This window comes from Sylvia atricapilla, chromosome 3, assembly GCF_009819655.1.
Source record: "Sylvia atricapilla isolate bSylAtr1 chromosome 3, bSylAtr1.pri, whole genome shotgun sequence".
In the NCBI taxonomy this organism is placed as follows: Eukaryota; Metazoa; Chordata; class Aves; order Passeriformes; family Sylviidae; genus Sylvia; species Sylvia atricapilla.
The window spans coordinates 23218591-23243525 of NC_089142.1; the positions used below are offsets into that span (position 1 = coordinate 23218591).

A 24935-nucleotide genomic window follows, 5' to 3' on the forward strand; every position below is an offset into this window, starting at 1 on the left:
CTTTTTCCTTTGCAGGCTTTAGTCCATTTTCATATATGTTTGGTTCATAGAAAAGGTCTTAAATTTGTGGGGCTGCCTGTCAGATTATTTCATAATTATTATTAAAAGCAGTATCTCTGCCTTTTACTATTTGATTGATGATTCCAGATCTAAGCTTTCATACTAAATTTTCAAGGAAGTGACACCTCAGAAGTACTGCATAATAACCCACAAAGTCAGCCCAGAAGGCTGTACTTCAGTCTGTACATCAACCTCCTCAGCTTTTGAAAACAACCTTCTATTACTTTGACACCACTGTCCTTCTCACTGCTTATCTACATATGTGTGTGTATATAAAAGCTTACAGAATTTATCTGTAACAATCACTTTTTTGTACTGGAACATACCAACTGACTTCTTCCTTTATTAACTACAGAGTATTAAGCCTGAAGCCTCTGAACCTGCATTTCAGAAACAGTATTTTGTTTCCTCTTCCTTTTCCATAATCCCACCCAATGAGGAGAACAACCTTTGCACAAAAATATTCCAAAACTACACCTGTCTCAGGATGCTTAGCTGCTCTCTTCTCCCCATCTCAGCACCTTTTCTTCTGTCTATGGGATTTTCAGAGGCACACTTACATTCCACAGATCTCTTCTGGTATCACATTATGTTCTGGGATAGCAATTAGCATTAAATCTTACTTGAATAGCCCTTGGTGTTAATACAGGAAGACCAACAAAAAGCACAAACCACCTTACCACCAACAAAAAATCTTACCACAGACAGGGGTCTTTATGTGCTTGGCATCCTGTCAACATCTTACTCTAGCAACAGGTAGCCTCAGCAAAAATGTTCCCTGGGAGGAAGATGAGCTGTGTTATAGAAGCCCCTTAGAGGTTTCTTGTTTTAGACACAAGATAAGCAAAGCAAAGCACAAGCTCAGTCTTTCTCAGGGAAGAATGCCTACATTCGGGTGAGAATGTAGCTGGGGCTAACACAAGGTCACACATAATCAATACAGGTGAAACTTTCTAGGGAAGGGCTGTACAATTTAAAGAAGCCTCCACTCAACACTTTTAACTCTTTTCCTCTTCATGTCACATTTTCCTGAAGATGGAAAAATATATCCCTGAAACTAAGGCAATTTGCTTGCCAGATTTGAAAGTTTGTTTTTCCAAAGCAAAGAGATGCTAGGGGCTGTTCAGTGAAATGGTTATGTTTATAATGGACAAAACCATGTATTTTTTCCTAAAATCATCCTTGTAGTTGGCTCGATTGTTGTAAATGTAACTCTCCAAAACCAAAGCAAACAAATCATAATACAAAACAAAATAACCAAAACAAACTAAAACAAAACAGCTGGAAGCAGACACCCAACAGGGGAAATTTCAGCTCAGAATGAGTAACAAGCAAGGGAAAATTACACTAGAAAGCACACAGCAACAGTAACACTGGCTATGCTGCTAGCTCTGTTATAACTCACTGTAAGGACTGAGGTGTTTGATTTGTCATGCTACCAAAAAACTAATTTAATTAATTCTCCTCCCATCAGTGCTGTGAAGTACAGCAACCATTTCACATCAGACAATAGTTAAGTACAACCTTAGGGAAAACAGTACCAAATACTTCTGTAATTGAAAACTGAAGACAACATAACAAGCAGCATATAATTATGTGAATTCAAATTTTACCCAGACTTCAGGGTTACCCAGTCTGCTTAAGTGATGAGTATCATTGAATCAGTAAGCACAACTGGTCATTACCCTAGAGGTGCCAAAAGATACTGTTACACTTTGGAATCCCCTCAAATAGACTTCCATGGTTCTGCTCCATTTAATTCCCTGATTATTTCACTGTGCTTTTTAAGAGCTGCGAGTCTCATAATGCTTCATCAAGAAACCAAAGATTTCTGGATTTCAGCTTATGAATCCACTTTTTGTTTGCATTTTGGAGCCATCCTGCCCTCAAGTGTCCTATGTTTGTTTTCCAAAGTTGCTGTACCTTCAGTTTTCCTTCCCACAGACATTGTGGTGAGATAAGGACAGCAGTTCTGTTTTCCACTGAGCAGAGAGACTTGGACAGCTCACATGGAGTGGGTTTGTATTGCAGCAGTTAAACACTACCAGATAAAAACAAATGGAATGTTAGGAGTGGAAATTAGATACGTTAACCCTAATGAGAATGCTGATTTGCTTTCCAGTTTGCTCTTTGGAGCGGAAAACTCCCACACCTTTAAGCAAAGAAATCTAAAGGAAACACAGGATTTTGGCAGAGATTTTCAAATTACCCCTGAAGAAGGCAGGTATCCAAGTCCTCTCACATGGCATTGTGAGTCTCTCCCTGTTGTGGCCATGTTTATGCTCAGTCTGTTTGTGGGAACAAGGGAAGTGTGGGGAATGTTGCACACAGCCACCCCTGTATCACCCCTGAAGGACACGTCCTGTGCCGGTCAAGAATCACTCATTTGAGAAAAAGCTAAAGAAACAGTGTGGAGGGGGACAAAATACAGACAAAAATAGCCTGTGGTGGAATAGGTCCAGCAAACAGGGCTAGCAGACAAGAAGTCAGGGTGTTAAAATAACCACATCAAGCAGTTTCATAAATTAGCTACGTGTTTAGTATCAGAGTGTTGGGGCTTGTGCCTGATGTTTTCCCTGACAAACACATCCAAGCATTCAGCCTACGTGCCTGCTCACCTGACTTCTTGCAGCAGCCCTCAGACTTTCAAAAAACACAAGCAAGGAGAGAGAGTAACCTGCTAATGAGAGGGGCGAGGGGCAGAAGGGTGCCTGGCACAGCAGTGAGTGCCCATTGCTGGGTCACAGGGTGACTGTGGGGGCTGCAGGCAGCAGATCCTCACCCTGCCCCTGCCCACGTCTCCGTGGGATGGGCATGCTTTGGGGACAAGTGGATCTGCAGATAGGACTCCTTCATTCATGAGTTTTCCATGCCAAACACGGCAAGGAAAGGAGGGCTGGCCTTAAAAGAGTAAAATATCCACGGACCTCTCCGGAGCCTGAAGGGCTGGATAAGGATTCTCAAGCAGGAGATGCCCACCCTGGAGTGGGGCACAGTCATACAGGCGCTCCAACAAACAGAGTGGGCTGCCCTGCGCCAGCACAGCCACGACTCACAGAATCACAGAACTGCTGGGAGTGGGAATGGACTCGTGCAGATTATCTAGCACCATGCTCTGTCTAGCTGAGCTGAAACTTCGTGTGGTTTAGCTCATGGCCATTGCTCCTTGTCCTGTTGCTGTGCGCCACCAGAAAGCCTGGCCCCACCCTCGCAACATCCAGCTTTGACTTTTATGTATGAATCCTCTCTCATTCTTCTCTAGACAGAACAGACCCAAGTCCTACATTCTCTCACTACAAAAGAGATCCTCCCGACCCCTAGTCATCTTTGTGGCCTCCGCTGCACTCTGTCCAGTAGTTCCATGTCTCTCTTTTACTGCAGAGCCCAAAACTGGACACAGCACTCCAGATGTGGCCTCACTGGGGCCGAGTAGGATGGAGAGGGAGCATCACCTCCCGTTGGCCAAGCTCTTCCCCATGCACCCCCGGGTACCACTGCCCTCCTGGCCGCGAGGGCCCTGCCTGCTCACCGTCACCCCCTTTGTCCCCCGCGGCCCGGCTCCGCCAGGCGCCGCCGGCCGCCGCTCCGCCGGTGGCGCTGCGGGCGGCCCGTGACGGCGACCGGCGCCCTCCTTCCGCCGCCGAGGCCCTGAGCCGGGGCCGCGGCCGCTCGGCCGGCGCCCCACGGAGCCCGGCGGGCGCGGGAGGCGGAGCCGGGGCCGGGGCAGGTCGGAGGGCGGCGCGGCGGGACGAGGTACGGCGGCGCGGGGCTGTGGCGGGGGGCGAGCGGGCGCCGGGCGGGGCGGGCCCCAGTCGCCTGCGCTCGGCCGGGGGCTGCGCCGCGGCGCTGGGGAGCGAGTGCGGGCTGCGGGCCCCGGCGGGAGGCGGCCGCGAAGGCCGGGCACATCGGAGGCCGAGCACATCAAAAGCCGAGGGATCCCTGTCCCCTGCATCCCTGAACCCCGCCTCTGCAAACCTCGCTCTCCAGGGTGCCGTGGCCCCCCTAAACCCACTTTGTAATAAGGGGTTACCACTTGGGGAGGAGTGGGTTCGCTACGAGTTGCTTTCTTTTAATGCTAAAGGCTTGACATGAAATGCTGAGTGAGCACTTTTTGCTACCGCCCTTTAACACTATGGTCAAGGAAAGACATGCTGAGGCATAAAGAAGGATGTGTTTAATTTGGGAGGAGGAGAAAGGTGTGTCCCACCGGCTGGTAGGAGAGAGCGAGGCCGTGGTGCTGCAGAGCACTGCCATTCATGCCTTTCCACTGCTCTGCCAGGGAAGTAAGGACCAACAACAAAACCTTAAAACCTTAAATGCTTTCTGTGGAACAGAAGTCTCCCTTCAGACAATGCATAAAAATGTAAAGGTGAAATAAAAGGGGTACAGATGCAGGATAAAGTACCTGTATGTATAGCTTCCCAAAACAGCTTAAGTTTCTGTCTGGAAACTTTGAATACACTCTGAAAAAATCCTATTTTTGCCTGGTGCAGGGTTTGCTACATGCCGCTTGAAATGCTCCAGGTACAGTGGGGTTGAAAGAAGATGAAAGCACTGAGCTGAGCACCCAGAAGACCTGTGTGTATCCATAGTGTGCACTCAGCTCAGCCATATGGCACGAGTGCTTTGGATGGTGTCAAGTTTTTGCCTGCATACATGTATTTGTGACTGGGAAAAATGTATGCCACGTATATCCCAAAAAATCCCCTAATGGAAATACGGTATACCTAGATACTGTACTGGGGTGTAAGGAAGGGCAGCATTTAGTGAAAGGATGGTACAATAGCCAACAGGCTCACCTTCACCTTCTGAATATTTTGACAGTAGTCAAACACAATTTAGGAGAGCATAGTATTATTTAGAACCCTGTAAGCAATGATTTCTTTTTTACCAGGAGGAAGGGATTTGTTTGCCTTCAGTTACAATATGTCTGGGTTTTTTCCAGAGTTGGGACCATGGCTGTTGACTGGATTGGTTTTGCATATGCTTCATTGCTGGTGGTTGGAGGTGTTGTAGGATACACTCGTAAAGGTTAGTACTGGGATAGAAGGGTTTGGAAATCAAGCATTTGATTTCTTCTATGCAGTGTGAGACATGAAGACTTTGCTCTAATTAACAGCTGCATTTTACATCCATTATGTGCTGCTGGAAATGCACGGAGTGGGATGTTCTTGGGCGAGCCTAAGCATTTAAACGAGTGTATTTTCAGGACAAAAAATGGGGGTTGTCGTGTTATCTTTGACCTTAAATGTATTTGGGGCTTTCTCATCTCCTTTTAATCATTCCTATGTTGAGCACAGTATATCCTTGATTTAAGCTTATTTTCTACACAGAAATCCAGGCTTGATCCTGACATTTCCAGATGCACGGAGGGGGAAAGCCCTTTACTTGTGCGCTCTGAGTTGGTGGTTAACTTTCTGCTACTGTTAAATTGTGCCTTCTCACAGTAAGAAAACGGGTCAGGTTTCAGGTGGCGGTGTAGCACAAAGCGCAGTTTGGGTATTCCCGGGATTTCTGCAGTGCCGCGGTGGCGGCGCCGTGCCCGAGCCCAGCACCCGGCAGAGGTCGCAGCGGTACCGAGGACGGGCCGGCGAGAGCTCGGGGGAGTTCCCGCAGAGCCTCCGCAGCGCGTCGCTCTCCGTCCCGGCCCCATTGTCCGTCACGGTTCTTGTGCTTTAGGGTCACCGCCTCCCTTCGTACTGTGCACATGCTTTGCTCACGGAGCAAAGCTTCACATCTGAATTTCTGAAAACGCTGTGGTTTTGTGTTTGCAGCCAGCTGCACTCACTGACTGTCCCATTCACCTGTTCTCTTCACTCTTTAATACTTGGTCAAACTTGTGGCAAAACTAGATTATTTTTTACTGGTTACGATTTATGTTTTCTTGCAAAGTCTTGATTAAAAATACTCAAAATTAAAGGATTGGGAGCTAAATGACAGTGGAGGTCTGGATTCTTTATTTATAAACATCTGGGGATCAGCTTAATTCAAATAATGTCTGCTATGCAGATTCTACACTTTTATCATATGGTACCAAGACAAATGTCTGTTCAGAAATCTAAATATATTAGGGATATATCTGGAATTCATTAGCCAGTTTTTCAATAGCACTGCAAGAAGATGTCAAGTTACTTTTAAAGTAAAGTTGCCCTGTTTTCATCCTCACTGCCATTTATTATTTTTTTTTCATTCTTTACTTATTAAATGTGACGTTGGTGATAGCATTTCTTTGTCCAGGACTGATGTCAGACTGAAAGGCCTGACATTATGACCACACATGTTTTCCAATTTAGTCTTTATATATATTGACACATTTCTACCATTTTTGGAGACTCTCAAGTGCTATAAGATATAGTTAAAATAAAGAGACAGTTCAGAGAAAATACAAAAATCCTTCTGAAATATGATAGAGAAAATAGCCAGATTTAGAGTTGTATTTTTCCCAAGTTGCAAGTATTACTGGATCCTGATCATCTCCCTCTAACTTAGTTGACTTTGCTTGTAATGCCACACATTAGAATGACCCAGTTACAGAAATATTACCTCTCTATTCACACTGGGTGAAGCTGGAATGTGGCAAAATCAGTTCTATTCTATTTTTAATATATTTGGATAATAGTGTGTAGAGAGACAACTGCCACATAAAGATTGAGCTTAAAGACATTGCATTGAGAAATAACACTTGAATGATTTCTTGCAGGTAGTAAAATCTCTTTAGCTGCTGGACTCACCTTCGGCTCTGTGGCTGGCTATGGCGCTTACTGTGTAACATGTGATCCCAGAAATGTGAAGATATCATTGTGTAAGTGTTTCACTACAGTAAACAAACAAACAAACAAATAGCATCCTGAACTGCATGTAAAATTCTCTTTTTAGTAAATGTTGGATATTGCTTTGCTTTAAATGTTGGGTTTTAAATAGAGTTCAACACTTCAGCCCAGCTTGCAAAATTCAGGAGCAATTTACAAGGTAATGCAGATCACTGGCACAAAGCCAGCACGTGTGTGTTACCAGCTGGCAGCACCTCCTTTTATGAGATGGTTGTCTAACATTGCTCATATTGTGAAATCCAGCTGGGAACCAGGAGGTAGTACTGCAATAAAATCATTAGCGTTACAGATTAGAATTTCACAATTTGAGCAGTAAAAGTAAGTGTGGAATGCAGTGTTGCATAATGTAAGGTATCCTCAGCTCCCAGTGAATGGAACAGTTTGACTTAGTGTTTTTCCTTTGGTGCTAAGAAAGACAGGATACAAACTATGCAATAATTGTCATGGTAAGTAGTTTGCCCTGAAACCCTCATGGAGGCAAAAAACTACAATACCTAAGCGAGACATAAACCTCACACAAGTATAATAAGAGCTGCTGGGAGCTTGTTTCACTCATGGTTTTAGCAAAGGTGGATTAGTCTGTGGTTTCACAAGCAGAAATGCATTTAAAATACATTTAATCCAGATTGTGTGAGTACACAATTGTTTTTTCTCAACTTAGAATTTGTGGTATATTGTTGATTCTGGCTTTGTGCTTTGCACCAATCACAGTTATAAAATTTTCCAATTTTAAAAAGATATTGAGTAGCATTGACAGCAAAGTGTTACCAGCAAGTTCTGTAGTAAAGGTGGTAATTGTGGACCTGATCTGCTCTTAGATGGCCTTAAGTTGGATTTCCAGTTTTGCCACCATAACCTTGTTTAGATTAAGTTATCTCACTGTTTAAAAAAACCCAAAGCTTTTTTTGGAATGAAGACATAGCCATAAATATATGTAAATTTATAATCATTAGTGTGAGATGCTTTTAAGTAGCATATGGTATTATACTTCTATGGGTCAACTAAGTCACTAAGTTAAATACAGAATTTATGGAAAAGAAGGCTCGATAAAACTTAATCTATGCTACCTGTTTCCCAATTCCCAGGTTTTGAAGGGTCTAATACAAAATTTTCCATTAATGTGCTTTTGAATCTCTGATGTCTAAAATAGTCAGTGTTTTGCATTTCATGTAGTTGTATGTATGTGAGGACTTTCTCAAGTGGAAAAATGTATGTTACTTATTTAGAAGTTACAACAATGAGATGAGATAGAGTTCTCTACACCTGCCTTAGAAAGTTCTTCTTAAAAAAAAGTAAAAGGAACAAAGACTTTTTAAAGCAATTATAGTTTAGGATGTTTACAAAGAAATGTTTTAATTGCTTTTTATTATAAATGAGTACTGCTTTTGTGGAAAACTAGAATGTTTTCTCTTATGCCTAACATGCCAAAATGTGAAAAGCAGCTAGAGCACAAATGAAAGCTGGAAATTAAGTGCATGGAAGAAAGTGACCACTCTGAACTTAGAAATCACTACAGTAAATTACAATGTAAAATAAAGCAAGCACCCAAATCTTTAAAAGGTTAGGAAATCTAAAAATAACCCATCCATCCAAACCATAATTATTGACACTATTTTTCACCTATGCATGACTCTCCTATAGTAATTTAGGTAATATTTTAGTACAAGACCTTGATAGTAAGGTTGTTGTAACTTGTCCTACATACAAAGAATATGTAGCCTATGGGTACTCCAGGCAAATTCTCTTAGTTGTTTTATAAACTATTATTTCAGGTATTTTCCTATTTCACCTAAAATACGCTCTGTGGTTTCTTAGATACTTTAATGCATTTTTATGTGTTTGAAGTAGATGTAGAAATTCAAATCTCAGTATGCAAGAGTTAGCAGTATTCACAATGCAGGTTGATTCTGATCTGAATATGATTCACTGGATTGAATTTGTCTTGTCCTGATTTATTGAATTTCTTTGACTGGTTTAAGATGAAACAGTGAATATATAGCACTTTCTAAAATCTGTTCCAAAAGTTGAATGATAAAAAGTCTCAGGAATGTGCTAAAAAGTCTCTGGAACCCGTCAAAAAGCCAGATATTAGCAGATGGGGAAAAAAGAACATTACGGAGTGAATATGCTTTGTGGCTTGTATTAAACTGTAAATATACTCAGGACTCTGGCAAGACACGTGCTGTGGAATAGTTCACTCTTGAGACATTCCTGAGAGGATCAAGGCTGCTTGACTGAAAAATAAGAATAATGGATAATGGAGCAATTTTTTTTTTTGCAAGGTATCTTTAATGAGTGCACAAAGTTGGTAGAGTTCTGTAAGATACTTGTAACTGTCAGGGCTTGTTTTATAATGCTGAAGTGAGTTTAAAACTAATTTTTGACACTTATGAACACAGGACTGGCCCCAGGACTAGACAGTGGAATTTGAAGAGAATTAGCAAGGTGGTTTAATTGCTCCGTAAACAGGGAAGAGATCTGTGTAACTGCCATTACTTTGGCTGTAAGAGTGACAAAGCCCAGCTGCTCAGGAGAAGTCCTCCCTCTCTGCCCACTTCTAGGAAGCATTTCAAGTGACAGTTCTTTAATGAAGGTAGCTATCTTTGCAGTTTCATGTGTTCTCCTCAATCTTCTCATTCATGTAGCAAGGTGAAATCCCTATGCCTGATGAGTTCATTGCTGCCTCCATTTTTAGGTAAGACTACTCCAGGAAGAAGATGCAGTTTCTTTCATGTTTGTTCTCTGCTGCTTATGCTGCATTTATTGCCCTCTTGGGCTGCCCACCTCTTGTAACAGGCAAGGATGGTTCCCTCATAGCAAAAGGCTCCAAAAGAATTGTAGTAATGGAGAAGATGTTGATAGCCATATTCTGTAGCAAAAACAGGTGGCAAACCTTCCAATATAGTTTTTAAGTTTTATAGTTTTTATAGTTTTATAGGGGAGGTTTTTGTATCAATGAATAAAGAGCTAATATTCTAAAAATAAAAGAGAAAACAAGCTGAGTGCTCTAGCTCCTTGAATAATTAAAAGACAGCTGCAATGATCTAGGGTGGTGGGATTTATGAGACACTATTCCTGTAATTCAGTATACACGTTACTGCTATGGCTAAGATTGTTTCTACTTTGTTGGTATCCCCCTGAATTTAGATATGAGTGAGTAGAATTGACTGACTGAAAACTTACTTAGTCTTCATGGAATAGGATTTAGCATTCTGCTGCACATGGAAACTTTATTTGTAGCTAAAAGAAATCACAATGGTGTATTTTGGAAAAACAAGAATGTTTTTGCAGACTCTATTTCGGATAGAATGTTTCACTAAATTGCTGTTCATAGAAAAACAGCAATGACCTTTGATAACTGTGTGTTACTGAGTGGTCCACTGAGAAAACTGAGAACATAAATATATTGGATTGTCTTTCACAGTTTCATCTTTCCTTCTGACCATTATAATGGGAATGAGGTTCAAGAGGTCCAAGAAGTTAATGCCAGCTGGACTAGTAGCATGCCTGAGGTAAATACATATTGCAGATCTTAATGTAAAGATTTCACTGGTTTCAAATAGTTGCCATTTCACATCCGATTCAAGGCAGTATTGGTGGAAGTCACTATCATTCAGCGACTATACAGCTTAAGTGAAATTAATTTGGAGGTCAGAGTCCTGTTTCCAGTGAACAGCTTTTTCATGTTAGTAGGTAGATACTGCTGATAAGCAGTGACTTTCTCAACACAGATAGGAGAGGTCAGCAGTTAAATATTAATGCATCTTGATAAGGCTTTTGGAAGAACCTAGATAAGCCTTAGTGTTTTCAAACACATAAAATTTGTCAAATTTCATACAACACAGTCATCTTAATAAAAAAAAAAGGGGGCAACACTTTGGTTTAGAAGTGCTGCATTCAAAACTACTGCAAGCACAGTACTGTTGAAAATCAGAACATTTTTGACCTGACATAAGAACTTTGGTCAGTATTAATGCAAATTAAAAAAAAAAAAAAAATCTGGCTGTTCCACCTGCATTATTGCTGCTGTTTGGCATTCTGGAAAATAAAATTTTCTGAATTTATTGATTTGGAATTAAATTATGGAGCAAGTTCAAAACTTTTTTCCCAATTCGTCTGTAATGCAAAACATTTTTCAAGTGTAAATTAGAATCCCCATCTTCTGAAGGAATAGTAACTGTTCCTTTGTTGTTACCAGGTTTAATATAACACCATTCTGTTTTACTTCAATTATACAGAGGGAAGAAAAAAATCAGGAGTAAATTGTCGAGGTGCAAAATTTAAGAATCAGGAGTTACACTGGAAAATGTTATTGTCTGTTGTGGATTGGTTTTCCAGCCCAGGTGGGCTTTGTTTTTCAAGACACTGAGACTGTAGATTTAGGCGCCTGAAAAGACGCCTTAATAGAGACTCTGGTGTCAGTTATTTATGAATGCACTGTTATTTAATGATTATTTTCACTGATTTTATTAATGACAACCATATTTATGTTTTCTTGTTTTGGTTTTTTTTCAGCCTTTTGATGATTTTGAGGCTTGTTTTTATGCTGCTGTAGGAGAATTTAGAATCAAATATGACTGCCATTACCACCAAACTGACATGCTCTCCATACTTGAAAGACAAGTTTGAACACAAGTCTTATACTGCGTTTATATTTTCTGTAGAAGATCTGTACCTGTTATTTGATTATTGACATGTGCTGATATTTTAAAAGCTTTTTTCAAAAACGAAAGCATTTTGTTGGTGTAATTTGATATACTTTCATTTAGGCAGTCTATTAACTCATGGGATCTTTCTTTGTAAGGTTGATCTCTTCTAGGTGTGCAGAGCACCCCAGGAAATTGAATTATTCTTGCACTGTATCTCTGAAAGAATATCTATAAATACATGTTTATGCTAAAAAGATATCTTGTATTGAAGTATAATTTTGTAGTTTCTGAGATTAAATAATCAGTTCCAAATCAAAAAAGTCTTGGGCCTGTACTGTGTTGCACTAGAAAACCACCTTCCTTTCCAACACACTTTTTGTTCCCCTGGTTCTAAATATATAAAAAAAATCAATGTTCAAATAAAATGTAAAATGTTCAAAACTTACCAGTTTTTTAAGCAGACAAGTGAACTCTTGTCAGTGGAAGAGTCTGACCTCAGCTTTGTACTCAGTAGTGGTTTAAAACATGTACCATGCTGTAAATTGCCAGAGACATGAACCATGGCTGAGGTTTGTCATGCTGCACAGAGAGATTCCAAGCTCTTGGTACTCTGGAACAGGTTTGCCATTCTAGTCTCACACAGATTATCTTGCTGAAGTCCCCCCCCCCCCCCATAAGCAGAAGATACTGTTCAGTCATAAACTATTCAGGGATTGAAGTTGCTTTGATTTGTGTACAAAATAAATATTCTAAGGGTCTCAAAGCTTGGCTAAGACTGTCTTCTGGTGCACAGGGAATATAAACAAAACCATTAGGAAGCAGTATGGGTGGGTGCACGCTTGAAGACAAATGGAAAATTTGCTGCTTGTAATTTTTTTTTGATACAAAACCCTTTGCTTATGAAGGTTATCATGTATCATGATAGGACCTTTGTGGAATGCCTCCATCCTCTGGGGGGAATTCCCAGGGTCCTGCCTTGAAAGGATGGACCATAGAGTCTCCCCTGCCTAGGCTGAAAGTCCTTCCCCATGGTGCTTTGCACACTGTGTGGTCTGACCCAGTCTCTCCCCGTGCCCTGGTTCTTCTGGTTTCTCCTTTCCCCACTTCCCCGTTGCTTGTGGTATCCTGTGTGGCCAGCCCTGTTTTCCCTATAGGTCACCGACCTTTGCCCTGCCCCTTGTACTGCCCCTGTGCCCTCAGGTCATTGGTCCCTGCCCCCTGTTTTAGGCCTGTGCACTGCACATGACCAGGTTTTTGTCCCTGATCTCCCTTCCATGCCAGGAACAAACCTAGCTGGCACTGATTCAAAGGCCCTTCTTGCCTCTCTTTGCTGAGCCTAGCCATGGGTTGTGTGGACTGCTCTGCCTGAATCCTCCCCAAGCAACTTTTCCACAGGAGATGCTTATTGGGGTATAGGTAGCAGCTCCACCATCTAAAAAGTACACTGCTACATACCTTTGTGATGATTCCTAAGTCATATCACTTGTTTGGAAGAGAGAAATAGCGCAGTGAAATAGCCCAGAGTACTCTGCTGGACATGGCAAAGCACTGCGCCCAGCTACTGAGGTAATTTTGATGTAAACCTGTTTGGAACTCAGCAGTGCCCAGGTGACTGGGGCACTTGTGGTTTGTAGCTCTGAGAAACACGTGGCTCTTTTTAGGCACAAGTCAGGAAAGGAGTTAACTTTGCTGGGCAGCAATTGTTCATGTACACTGGCTCACTGTTTGCCTAATCAGTTGGAGTCCTACTGAGGAGAAACAACTAACTGCAAAGAAGGATGGTTTACAGCAATGTTCTTAAAGGGAACAGTGATGGTTCCCATAAAATTAGGGTAAAGAATCTGACATAGTAATGCATGCTTTAGGCACTGTTGAAGTAAAACTCACTCTTACTGAAAAGGTAAGCAGCCAGTGCACTTGGCTTTATAACTGTGAGAAATGACTGCAAAGGTAAAACCTTACAAAAAAAACCGCTCAAGGGGCATTTGCCTCACTGACCAGCCAGACGAGCAGCAAAAAGAAGAGGGGGGGAGGGAATAGGTGCTTTCAGTGGATGAAAACCACAGCAGGCAAATTAAACACAAGGACTTTGATCTTTCAGTGAAAAAAATCGCTCCTACGAGATTTATGTGGGGATTAGAAAATGTTCTTTCTTCTGCCCGTAAAAGGATCATGAATTTTAATTTTACTTTTAAAGGTTTTATTTACCTAATTTTTCAGTTGTGAAATACAGCGGGGAGACAGTGACCTTTCTAGGAGACCACCTAGAAAACCAACCCAAAAGATTCTAGGCCTGAATTTAAATGACTTTGCAATTTTCACAGTGTGGCTCCTCTCTCCTGCAGTTTCTAAAACGGGGGTTGGGGATCATGTGGCTTTTCTACAGTACTCCGGAAGCTACAGTTGAACATTTTACCCTACCAGGTATGCACTGTAATTGAGCACACACAAAGTGTCAGCATTATTTTATTTTTATATAACTGCTTCATTAAATTCTTCTTTCTGGGTTCAACAGGTCCAAATTAGCTTTTTACTCTAATTTAAAAGTGTATTCACAGTGTATTGTTTCAACACTGGCCATATGACGCATGTTACAGAGTACATCTATGCAGGTTACACTTACAAGCCAAGCTCGGGTAAAATACTACAGCTGGGTTATCTTCATCAGATTAGATATTGAATATTGTTCTCACAAAAGCAACAAACTTCTCATCTGTTGGTGGCTTCCTCTGGCTGCCAGGCTGTAAGAATTTTTTTATTGTTGGAATGTTGCTGATTCTTCCTTTAAAAGCCTGTAATAAGCAACAGTAAAGCCAGTGAGATTAAGGAAATTATAATTCCATCCTTTATAGCTTAAAGATCAGGTGACTTGGACTTTTACTTGTCAGACATACTTATTAAACAGAAAAAGGTACTAGCTTTTTCTGATCTGTAATGCTGGTGCTATACCTTAGTTTACCAGACAGGAATGGGAGAAATTAATATTAAAGAGTTAAGATTCATCTAATAAAAAGTGGAAGAAAAAACCCCACATCCTGGATTCTAATCTTGCAGATATATTTGAGGGAAAAAAAAAAAAAAGAGGCAAGGACAGGAATACTTCAGTGGGAAGCACTACAGAAGTCAAGATATATGAAACTTAACTTCTCTTTGTATATTATTTATTTAAAAATTAATTTTGCTGGCAAAAAGAAAAGGACAGGAATTGCAGACACACCAGACCAGGCCACAGACTTTCCTTCTGGATGTTGTTGCTGTTTTTGAAGATGTGGAAGTAGCAGTTAAAGGACCAAATTGGTAGCATTAGTGAGTGAATTCCTGCCATCTGAGAACAGCTGGGAAAAGCAGAACTGGAGAAAAGTGAGTTCCCCGCAGGTCTGGGGCAAGGCAGTGCACTGAGTGCAGGTTTTTTTCAGTCAAACAGACCAGAGAAGTACCAGCACAATGGCTCAAAAGACATAAACATCAATTAACTCTTAACAACAGTCAGTGAAATTTGTTTGTTACCTTCCATATTGACACCAGATGATTACTAACCTGTAGCTGAGGGAATGCAGACAGTACATCAGCCTTACATTCTTCTACCATTAAAATGGCTTCCAGCAGATGGACATCTGCCCAACTTAATTTGTTGCCAACAAGATAATCCTGCCCATGATCTTTTAAGGCCTATAAAGTATGAGCAAATTAAAAAAAAAAAAAATCACATGGGATATAACAGTTTTATCTAGGTATTTCATTGCAGATAGATTTCTAAAAAAAAAAACACAGCAGAGCAAAGCCATGCAAGAACTGATGAAGTTAGAAAGTGGTAAATATTCTTTAAACAAAAAAATTAAATCAGAATTCATGTTTCAGTGTGTGTGATCCCACCTCTCACTCTAACCTACTGCACCAGGTAGCTGTATGCCAAGTCCAGTACCATAAGAAAGACTAAATCACACAAAAGAAACAGGACTAAAGTAACTGGGAGAGGCAGTCAGGCCAGTTTACATGTAAGCACACCTCGAATTCTTAAGAAAAAAGTTAAGTGAATTTGCAGATGTTTCAGCAAAATTTGAGACTGCTGATTACAGTTTGAAATACGTCCAGAATGAAGGAATACAACTTTCCCACCCTTTATCCCATAAGGAAGCACTCCTTTCTGGCAAACTGCTAATGTAAGAATCACAGCCTGCCAAAGCTTCTAACAACCATAGTAGACGAGATGAATGTTTCAGCACAGCTTCAGAGCAGTTACCAGCTCTCCAGCCTACCTTTGTCCTGAAGACTTATCACCTTCTTTATCAGGCGCAAGAGAAGGGTGTGTCTGTGCCTAAGTCACACCAAGGCTACTCCTAAGTAACAAATATGCACTAGGACATCAGTCTGTGACCCTGGAAGCCAACTGCTTCTCCAGGCCTATCTGCCAGTTCTACCACAGAGGCAGCAATCACAGGCAGAGTCACAGCTGATACCTTCACGCAGTTATTTCCTACACTGCTCTAACAAGGTCCACCACAGCTTGTTTCTCAGACTGGATGAAAACTCCCAACCATTAGCACTGGAGTCTGATTGTCTGCAGGGCTTTATATTGCCTTTTGCTGCTCCATCTGCCTGCTGAGTGTTAAAAGTGAACACTCACAGCTAGGTATGTTTCCTGTCAGCTTGCTGAATGAATAACACACAGACTGCAAACCCTGATAAACTGAATCAATGGACTTCTTAATCAGCTGCTACAGAAAGAAAATTATTAACCATTTTATCAAAATAAACTAGGCTAAAATAATAGAAAATTTCAGCTGTGTCTTTACCATAAGCAAACAAGGATTAAAGACTCTCCTATATGGAGCATACATTCCTGAACATATCACAGAGTAGTTTAAGCTGCCTAGGCACAGTCTTAGAGAATTTTGGTGCATTTTTACATTGTTTAATAATTTAAAATACATATCAGATTTCTAATCTTTGAAAGATTAGTGTGGGTAATCAGTATCTCTCAGCACAGCCCTCCCTTGGTATGGCAGTGGATATATGTGAACTGACTACAGAGGTGCTGGATTATGTAATTTACATTGTTATTTTACAGGGCAGCCTCTGTGGGTTTTGTTTGTGCAATTTAAGGCTCTAATAAAGTGGGACATGAAATTGCATCAAGTCCTGTTATTTTTTTTTTTTAATGGACTTCAGCTGCCTGGTAAACAAGGCTTCAAGCTGGAAGCCCAGCTCAGCTCTGAAACAACACAGCTTTGTACCCTTGGCAGATTCCTGAGGAGACTACTATGCCCTGAAAAAGCACTGTGAGAAAGTCTGTACAGCACAACCCCACGTGGCACAAAAGGAAAAGTTACTAACAGAAACAAACTTGTGAGATGAGGATCACAGGTGGCTCAATTCAAACAGGAAAATTTTAACACCAAAAAAAATTTCAAATATCCTTACAGGACAAATAAAACAGGACAAACAGCAAGTTGGTAGAAAATGGCAGTTCAGTAATATCTAGGCAATGTTCCAGGGAGAAGAAAGAACAATCCATCCCCTGCTGACCAACTTCTCCCTGGCCAAGAAATCCTCTTCATGTGCTCTAAGGGGATGGCAAGCATACCAATGTCTTCCCTCACAGCTCAGGCTCTTTGATTCATACCAGCCAGTAAATAATTGTTTTATGCTGTCTATAGTACATGTATGTTGCTTGCAGAGCCCCTCTGTGCACACCTAAGGATGCCCAAGTAGCAATTCAAAGAATGAAAATCATAGTCTCTATGTATAATACATTTAAGCAATGGATTTAAAGAAGATCACAGAATTGGATCCTTAGCTGTAAAGCACAAATATATTTAACTTTGAAGAATAAAGCAAGAATAAAGGAGGCTGAGTGGGAGACCTTATTACTCTCTACAACACCCTGACAGGAGGTTGTAGTAGGGTGGGGGTCAGCCTCTTCTCCCAGGTAACCAGTGACAGGACTGGAGAAAACGGACTCAGGTTGCACCAGGGGAGGTTTAGATTAGATCTTAGGAAATTTTTGTTCATGTAAAGGGTTGTAAAGCACTGAAACAGACAGTCCAGGGAATTCGTGGACTCACCATCCCTGAAAAGGTTCAAGAAACATGTGGATATGTCACAGGAAGACAGAGTTTAATAGTGAATATGGTGGTAGTGCTGGGTTGACAGTTGGACTTAATGATCTTTAGAAGGTCTTTTCCAGTCTTAACAATTCTGTAATATATTACACTTCCAGACAATAAGTACTGAAGGCTGGCACAAATATTGAAATGGTGTATTTAGGCAAAATGCTGGGAGCCATCAGCCACTAAGCTAAGTAGACACATCAACCTACCTTTTCCTACTAGGCTGGAAAAGAAAGACAGCAGAGACCCAGTATCAAAACCAGCCAAAAATTATTTTGTGGCCCTCTTTTCACATTGCTGGATACTGGCTCCACCATACATTTCTAGAGTTGTACTGTCACTTGCCTTCTGGAAAGTACAGGTGTGGGGACAGGAGAGTGGAGTAGGAAGGTGAGCCTGGAACTCACTGTCTTTGTGAACTACTGGTGATTTATCACTTACCTTTTCATAAACAGGAAAGTACCTGGTTGTAGCTCGTTCAATGATTAAGGCAAGATTCTTTTCTTTTGTATCAGCTGGTTGAAAAGGGAGATACATGATCATTCCCATTAGATCTGTAGTTCCCTCCACGTACATATCAATCCTGAAACAAATATTTTTGTTCAACATGTATCATTCAAACTTTCCATTTTGGTTATTTTCCTGAAATACAACAGTGAAGTGATCACTGAGTAAAATGTTTACTAATGAATGCAATGTAAGATACTGGTTTATTTTCTTGGTTCTTCCCACTTTGAGAAAACTTCCAGTTTTTTTCAAAGCTGGGAACAGTGTAAAACAGTGTACGCAATAAGCAAGATAAAAGGCTACAATTAATGTATTTAAAGTGGAATTCATGCTGTTTTCCACTGATTATCTATTCATTTATGCTGTGGAAGAAAAGACTACATATGCAAACCACTTTAGGAAAAAAAACAGTTTTTAAGTCTAATCATGAGAGCATGCTGGCTACCAACTGTCAGTCCATAATAATCTCCACAATCTCTGGAGTTGCCCTTCCATTCTCACAAAATAAATCCTCTACAGCCAGCGGAGGTCTGTTAATTACAATCACCTTTAAGTGCAGATACTTCACAGCAACATTCTTTCTGTAAATATTAACAATCATGGAGGAGTGTTAGTAAGTGGTACACTGTTACCATACCAGGCTCTCTCCTTCAAGTCCTTCCCATAGAGGTTGTACTTCGCTGCAATGTAGCTGAGGATGGCTCTGGTCTGCACCATCCTCATCCCATCGATCTCCACCATGGGCACCTGCTGAAACAGCAGGACTCCATCTAGGGAAGAAAAAGGAGCAAGCTACTCAGACTGCTGAAGTACTACACTGAAAATAAGGAAGAGACCTGGTAAGAGACCGAGGCATTTCTAATTCTCAGGGATGAATGCATCCACAAGGAAGTAGCTCTTCTTTACAGGTCACATCATATTGTGGGTCTTAAAAAAATACTTCCTATTATTCTTTTGTTATACTTGTGTGGATTTATGTTTAGGGTACAGTTTATGGACTCACCATTGCGCAATTTTTCTAAGTCTTCTTTCTTTTCTATGAATTGTTCCTCAAACTGAAAAGCAACAATAGAAAACACTGTCACTCCAAAGGCAGTGGAGAGTGGAAGAAAGTCTGGCAGTAAGAGTCCACCTCTCCACACTATTCTCCATACTTTTTGTCATTGTGCTGACCCTGTCGAGGAATCCAGCTCCAGCTGCTCCTGGAGCTCTGGGAGCCCAAGGCAAGAGCTGGGAACTGCTCAACGTTTGCACAACAAAGGGCGCGAGGGCCTGAGTTACTGGCCAGGTGAGACACAGCAGGAGCCCATGACCCCAAACCTTCACTTAGACTGTGAGGGTATAAAAGACCTGGGGTTTCCTCCCTGGAGGCACAAGCTGAACCTGTTACTCTGTTGTTGCACCATGATTAAATTAATTTAAGGACTGATAGAGAGGCTCCTGGATGGTCAGACAGGAAAGCTTCCTTAACAGACCCCCTACTTCATCTCTGCTCCAGCAAATAACCCAAGACTTGGGTGTGCCCATCTCCACAAGACTGTACAAGGCATTATGCTCCAGAAAGAACTTCCTCATTTTATAGACCAGATTCACCTGCATGAACCATAAACGGATACCAAATCATTCACTTAAAAAGCAGCTGATGCCACATGAAATATTGAGAAACTTCTTGTAAATTATGCCTCTCTTAGATAGCATTTATCTCCCTCTTTAATCCACTGGAAATTTTTTTTTGGCTTTTTTTTGTTTGTTTGTTTGTTTGTTTTGTTTTGTTTGGGGGGGGGAGTTTGAGGACATTTGAATGAGAACAAGATCTTGGTTTCTATACCACTCATGCTCTGCAAATTCTGTCAGCAACATTCTCAAGTGAGCATTATTTTAAAAAGCCTTTTATTTCCAGCACAGTACAAATAGTTTCAAAAAATATATTCAAACAAAAACTTAACATAGAAATTAAGATGTCTTAGGATGGCCTTCACCTGATGTGACTAGATAGATCCCCTAACACTGGGGCAGATCTGCTGGTTTATCCTACTCCTGACCCAAAGAACAAAAGGCACTTTATGTGGAGAGCATGTTCAAAAGTTTTCATGTGATATGCATGGTCTTTCCATGGAGAAGACTCATGAGATACACAGAAGTTATGAGCATTGAGAAAAAGTCACAGTTTTGTCTGTAACAGTAACGATATACAATCTCAGCTTAAAGTATATTTCAAAAATTACACCCATCAATTCTCTTTGTATGTTAAAATGTGTTTACTGTGCAACTATTGCTCAAGGAATACAGGAAACACAAGACAAGAGTGTATCGCTCAATCTAAGCATTCTGCATCACAGTAGGTGATGTGCATATCCCTAAACACAGATGCCACTGGGAAACCCTTCCAGAGTATACTTATTTTAATCACAAATCACTTTATTAAAAAAAAGGTACCAACCTCAACCCCAGCTGCAGCTAACAGCCATCGGATTGACTCCATCTTCCCCCTTCCCTTGGTGTAGTGCAGCTTGGGTTTCCCCGCCATGATTTCAGAGTTCTTGTTTCCTGATAAAATCAAGATGATGATCTTAGAGGAAGCATCCTTTATATTAGCATTTTGAACGTCCCACACCAAACTACTAAATACAGTTGGATAAACGTGAAAGTAGAAGAACAATCAAGTCCTACACACTTGTGATTGATGCAACCAAGTTTCCTGTGGAATAATGGAATAAAAGAGAAACTACACACTACCAGAATATGCAGCTATTCAACCACATCATGACAATAAGCATCTCCTAAATAATATATTATTATAGTTTTAACAGATTATTGGAGTTTTGCAACCAGAGCAGAACTGTAGGGTATTGTTGGGTATTCCTGGTTTAACACATTTTTAACCTTGCAGTGATGCAATCTCCTCAGTAGGTGTTGGGTTTTGTCACATGCTCTACCATACTTGAAAAATGTACTATATCAAATGAATGGCTCCCAAAGAACACCAGTGTCACCAGCACCATTTTCACCTCTCTCATATGACAGAGCCCTGTGCTCCTGTGCCTTTGCAAATACGCTTTTGAAAGCAACGTTTCACCAGGCCTCCTGTGTTCCCTATTTAGCTAGTTCTGCTACAGTCAAACTGTAACAGAGATTTATATTCTATCTGCCCTGAAAACTTAACTTTGAAATCAAAAACCAAATGGATGGGACTGACCTCTGTTGGGCAGATAAGGCCTGGGCAATGCCCCTGGCAGCAGGATGCTCAAGTCAGCCCATGAGATGATGACACTGGGATGCAACACTTTGTCCTTTCAAATTTCTCTACCATGTGCAGTCACATGCCCCTGTATGACATTGGCAGCTGATGAGAGCTTGCCTGATGCTGGAAACAAAGCTAAGACTGTACTCTTATCACTAATGGGTCACAGAAGAATGAAACAAATTTCATGGGAATTTGCCTTACAGAATGCTTCATTGTTAAGCCAAAGGTTTATCTGTTCACAGGCAGAGGCTAATTTATGCTTGCATAGACTTCACAATACATAGCTGAGCCACAAAGTAAAAATTGAGGCCATAAACCCAAAACATCAATAAAGAGGCACAAACAGCACAACAGCGACGGAGGAGACTGCATCCTTGTCCCTCTCCACTGAAGTCCTTTGTGTTGGCCGCTATTTTCCACAGACATCACTCTATTAGGAACTGGACTCACAAGAGAAAGAGGTGCCCCCATCCAAAATGCAGGTGTAGAGGGCAGTTTCCCCAAGGAAGAACAGAACCCTGGAAAAATGCCTTGGGTAATCCTGTTCTCAGTGCCATAAGTAAAAGGCTTATTGACATGCTGTCTATGTAAATTGTTACCAGAAAGTTCTCTGTTCTCTGGGTTATCATAGGTTGATTTTTGGTGGAAGAATTCTAATATTCTTAATTGTTGCTCCCCATTGGATCCTTCCCTCAAATCACACCTTAACTCCCCACCCACACTGGGGTGCAAAAGTTGCTGATCTTACCCAAGACCACACCTTTGGCCTCGTGCCTTTTGTCCCTTGTACTGCCTTCATCCGGTTCAGTCCAATACAGCGGATGCCTTATTGCTTGTTATTTTTTGTATCATTAAATTTAATTTTCAGACAACGGATTGAAGCTGTCTCTCTCCATTTAAGTTGCCATCAGGCCAGAGTCCCAAGGAAACTCAAAGGGGTCTGACAGTCTGAGCTCAGACTCCAGGGAGTTTCATGCAGGTCTTCAAAAGCACTGCTCAGCTTCCACCTAGCCCTGGCAGTGTCTGTGTCCCCAGACACCTCAGTCTCTTGTAGCAAAATTCTCCTGATACAAAAAGATGTGCTTGTCAGTAGATTGTCTTGGGTGGAGCTGGCATCTAATCTAACACTGCTGGATGCCTAGCTAGATTCCTGATGCCTGAACAGCAACAAGGCACTCAGAGAAGTGACTTGGCTCAGAGAAGTGACAGCTCCCTTACCAGGCTCTACACACTTAAGACCATGATATACACTTCATTTCTATTTCCTGTGTATGACTTACACTGTAACAGGTAAGAGAGCTCTTGACCTCCTACACTTCAAAAATACTTCGTTTCCTGATGCTCAGAAAGTAGTTCGCTGGTATCAGCTTCATCAGAGAAGAGAAGTGCACTTAAACCCTCACAGACTGGACAAACACACTAACATCCCGCACACGGGATCAAGACATAGAAACACACTATAAGGACAGGCAAGCATAAGCAGAAAGAGCTAACATCCTTGACCTCTCCACAAAGCAGAGTTGGAGTTGATAAAATTCAGCCCACCCAGAGCCCTGACTGCCAGTCTCAACCCAGTGTTCCACTCAAAAGAGCTGGGAATATCTTCCTGCAAATGCACTGCTAAAGGTCCCAATTTGGGGTTTAGGCTGAACACTTATACAGGGCTGCAAACTTTTGGTGACCCTGTTATGGCTCTGTAAAGAATATCCCTTTGTAAAATAGTGAGTAATGATAAAAGAGTTGCAGAATTCGTAAAATGTCTTTCTTGAATAGCAATAATGGACCTAAAAATTAATCACAAACTTTCTTGAGGTTTTACTGCTTCAGATCTTCCTTGGACCACAGCCACCCAAGTGCCAGAGAGGCAGCTACTGCTGTGACGGCTGTATTAAACCCCCCCCCTCCACGCTGTTTCATCAAAAAAATTCAGGCACTCGCCTTTCAGTGAGAAACAAGTAAATTAATTTAGCAGCAAGCTTATAATCTGATCCAAGATCTTAAATATTCCTTCCTAATTGGATATGGGCCTCAGAGCAGTTCCCTGCAGCGCTTTGTTGCTCGAACCTGTCCCGCCCGGGGCTGTTCCACAGGACGACCTCACAGCACAGCGCTGCACCCACCTCCGGACCGTCTTAAGAGCGCAACTGCTCACCAGCGGGTGGTTTCCACTGGGGCTCTGGCCAAGTCCGGGTTCCAAAAGCCTCCTTCCACCCCCACCCACCCCGAGCTAGGAGGAGTGTCTGGACGAGGGGAAAGGCAAAATACTCCAGAGATTGCAAAACTTGCACTCCAAAGAGCAGTTCAGCTTCCGCGCTGATCCTACCCAGAGCCAAAGACAAACCCTCCCTGTGCCCATCCCCCCGCCCGTCCTGGTCCCTGCCGCAGGACAGAGGTTGGAGAATAACCCCGGACAAACTCCCTGGAGCGGCACGGCAGGACGTTCCTCGAGGGCCAGACGGTCTGTGACGCACCTCGGCTTTTGCCCTCCAGGCAGGAGCCCTGATCTCGGCGAACCCCACACACTCCACCGGGCCCGCCCCCGCCGCGACCGCCGCCGCTGTACCGTCTGCCCGGGCCGCTCCGCCGCCACAGCACCGACACCAGCGCCCAAACGGAGCCCGCACAGCGCCCGGCCCCCGGCACACCGCCCGGCCCCCGGATCACCGCCCGGCCCCCGGCACACCGCCCGGCCCCCCGGCACACAGCCCGGCCCCCGGATCACCGCCCGGCCCCCCGGCACACAGCCCGGCCCCCGGCACACCGCCCGGCCCCCGGCACACCGCCCGGCCCCCGGCACACCGCCCGGCCCCCGGCACACAGCCCGGCCCCCGGATCACCGCCCGGCCCCCGGCACACCGCCCGGCCCCCCGGCACACCGCCCGGCCCCCGGCACACCGCCCGGCCCCCGGCACACCGCCCGGCCCCCGGCACACCGCCCGGCCCCCCGGCACAGCGCCCGGCCCCCGGATCACCGCCCGGCCCCCGGCACACAGCCCGGCCCCCCGGCACACAGCCCGGCCCCCGGCACAGCGCCCGGCCCCCGGATCACCGCCCGGCCCCCGGCACACAGCCCGGCCCCCGGCACACCGCCCGGCCCCCGGATCACCGCCCGGCCCCCGGATCACCGCCCGGCCCCCGGCACAGCGCCCGGCCCCCGGCACACCGCCCGCCCGCTCCTCCCCTCGCCTTCCGCCCCCGCCGCCAAACCCTCCCACCGCAGCCCCGGGAAGAGCCGCCTCGGCCTTGTCCGTGCAGTCTTGCAGAGTTTCTCTTGCAAAATGTGGAATATGGAAACATTTTCTTGAGAAAGGATGCGCTTTTGTTATAAATGATTAGAAGTCAATTCAAAATAAAAGGAATTTATTGAGCAATTTTTCTAAAATCAAATTGAAAGGTCACAATAAAATCGGACAACATTGATCCAATGCTGGGTGGGCAGAGTGACAGTAACAAAGGTACCATCCAACCTCGACCACACATACTGGGTCTTGGCATATGGTTTTTTATACAGTTTATTTATCCCGAAGCTAAGTCT

General features: G+C 43.0%; 2 protein-coding genes across 4 annotated transcripts; one reads left to right on the plus strand and one right to left on the minus strand.

Annotated features, from left to right (window-relative positions):
• The first annotated feature begins 3705 nt into the window (after positions 1–3705).
• TMEM14A (transmembrane protein 14A) lies at positions 3706–11859 on the plus strand. 2 transcript variants are annotated; one of them, XM_066314908.1, is made up of 5 exons: positions 3706–3813; positions 5006–5091; positions 6761–6866; positions 10315–10402; positions 11406–11859. In XM_066314908.1, exons 2-5 carry the CDS (start codon positions 5016–5018, stop codon positions 11517–11519), a joined length of 384 nt encoding a protein of 127 aa, XP_066171005.1. In that variant the 5' UTR covers positions 3706–3813; positions 5006–5015; the 3' UTR covers positions 11520–11859. The 2 variants fall into 2 exon arrangements, with proteins under 2 accessions (XP_066171005.1, XP_066171006.1); XM_066314909.1 differs by having other exon boundaries at positions 3710–3813; positions 6761–6862.
• Positions 11860–13992: 2133 nt separating this feature from the next.
• LOC136358845 (glutathione S-transferase) lies at positions 13993–24042 on the minus strand. Of its 2 annotated transcripts, none has more exons than XM_066314925.1 (7): positions 23964–24042; positions 20597–20703; positions 19160–19211; positions 18794–18926; positions 18091–18232; positions 15077–15208; positions 13993–14331 (listed from the first exon to the last, which is right to left on the minus strand). In XM_066314925.1, exons 2-7 carry the CDS (start codon positions 20681–20683, stop codon positions 14209–14211), a joined length of 669 nt encoding a protein of 222 aa, XP_066171022.1. In that variant the 5' UTR covers positions 20684–20703; positions 23964–24042; the 3' UTR covers positions 13993–14208. The 2 variants fall into 2 exon arrangements, with proteins under 2 accessions (XP_066171022.1, XP_066171021.1); XM_066314924.1 differs by lacking the exon at positions 23964–24042 and adding an exon at positions 23872–23942.
• Positions 24043–24935: the final 893 nt, after the last annotated feature.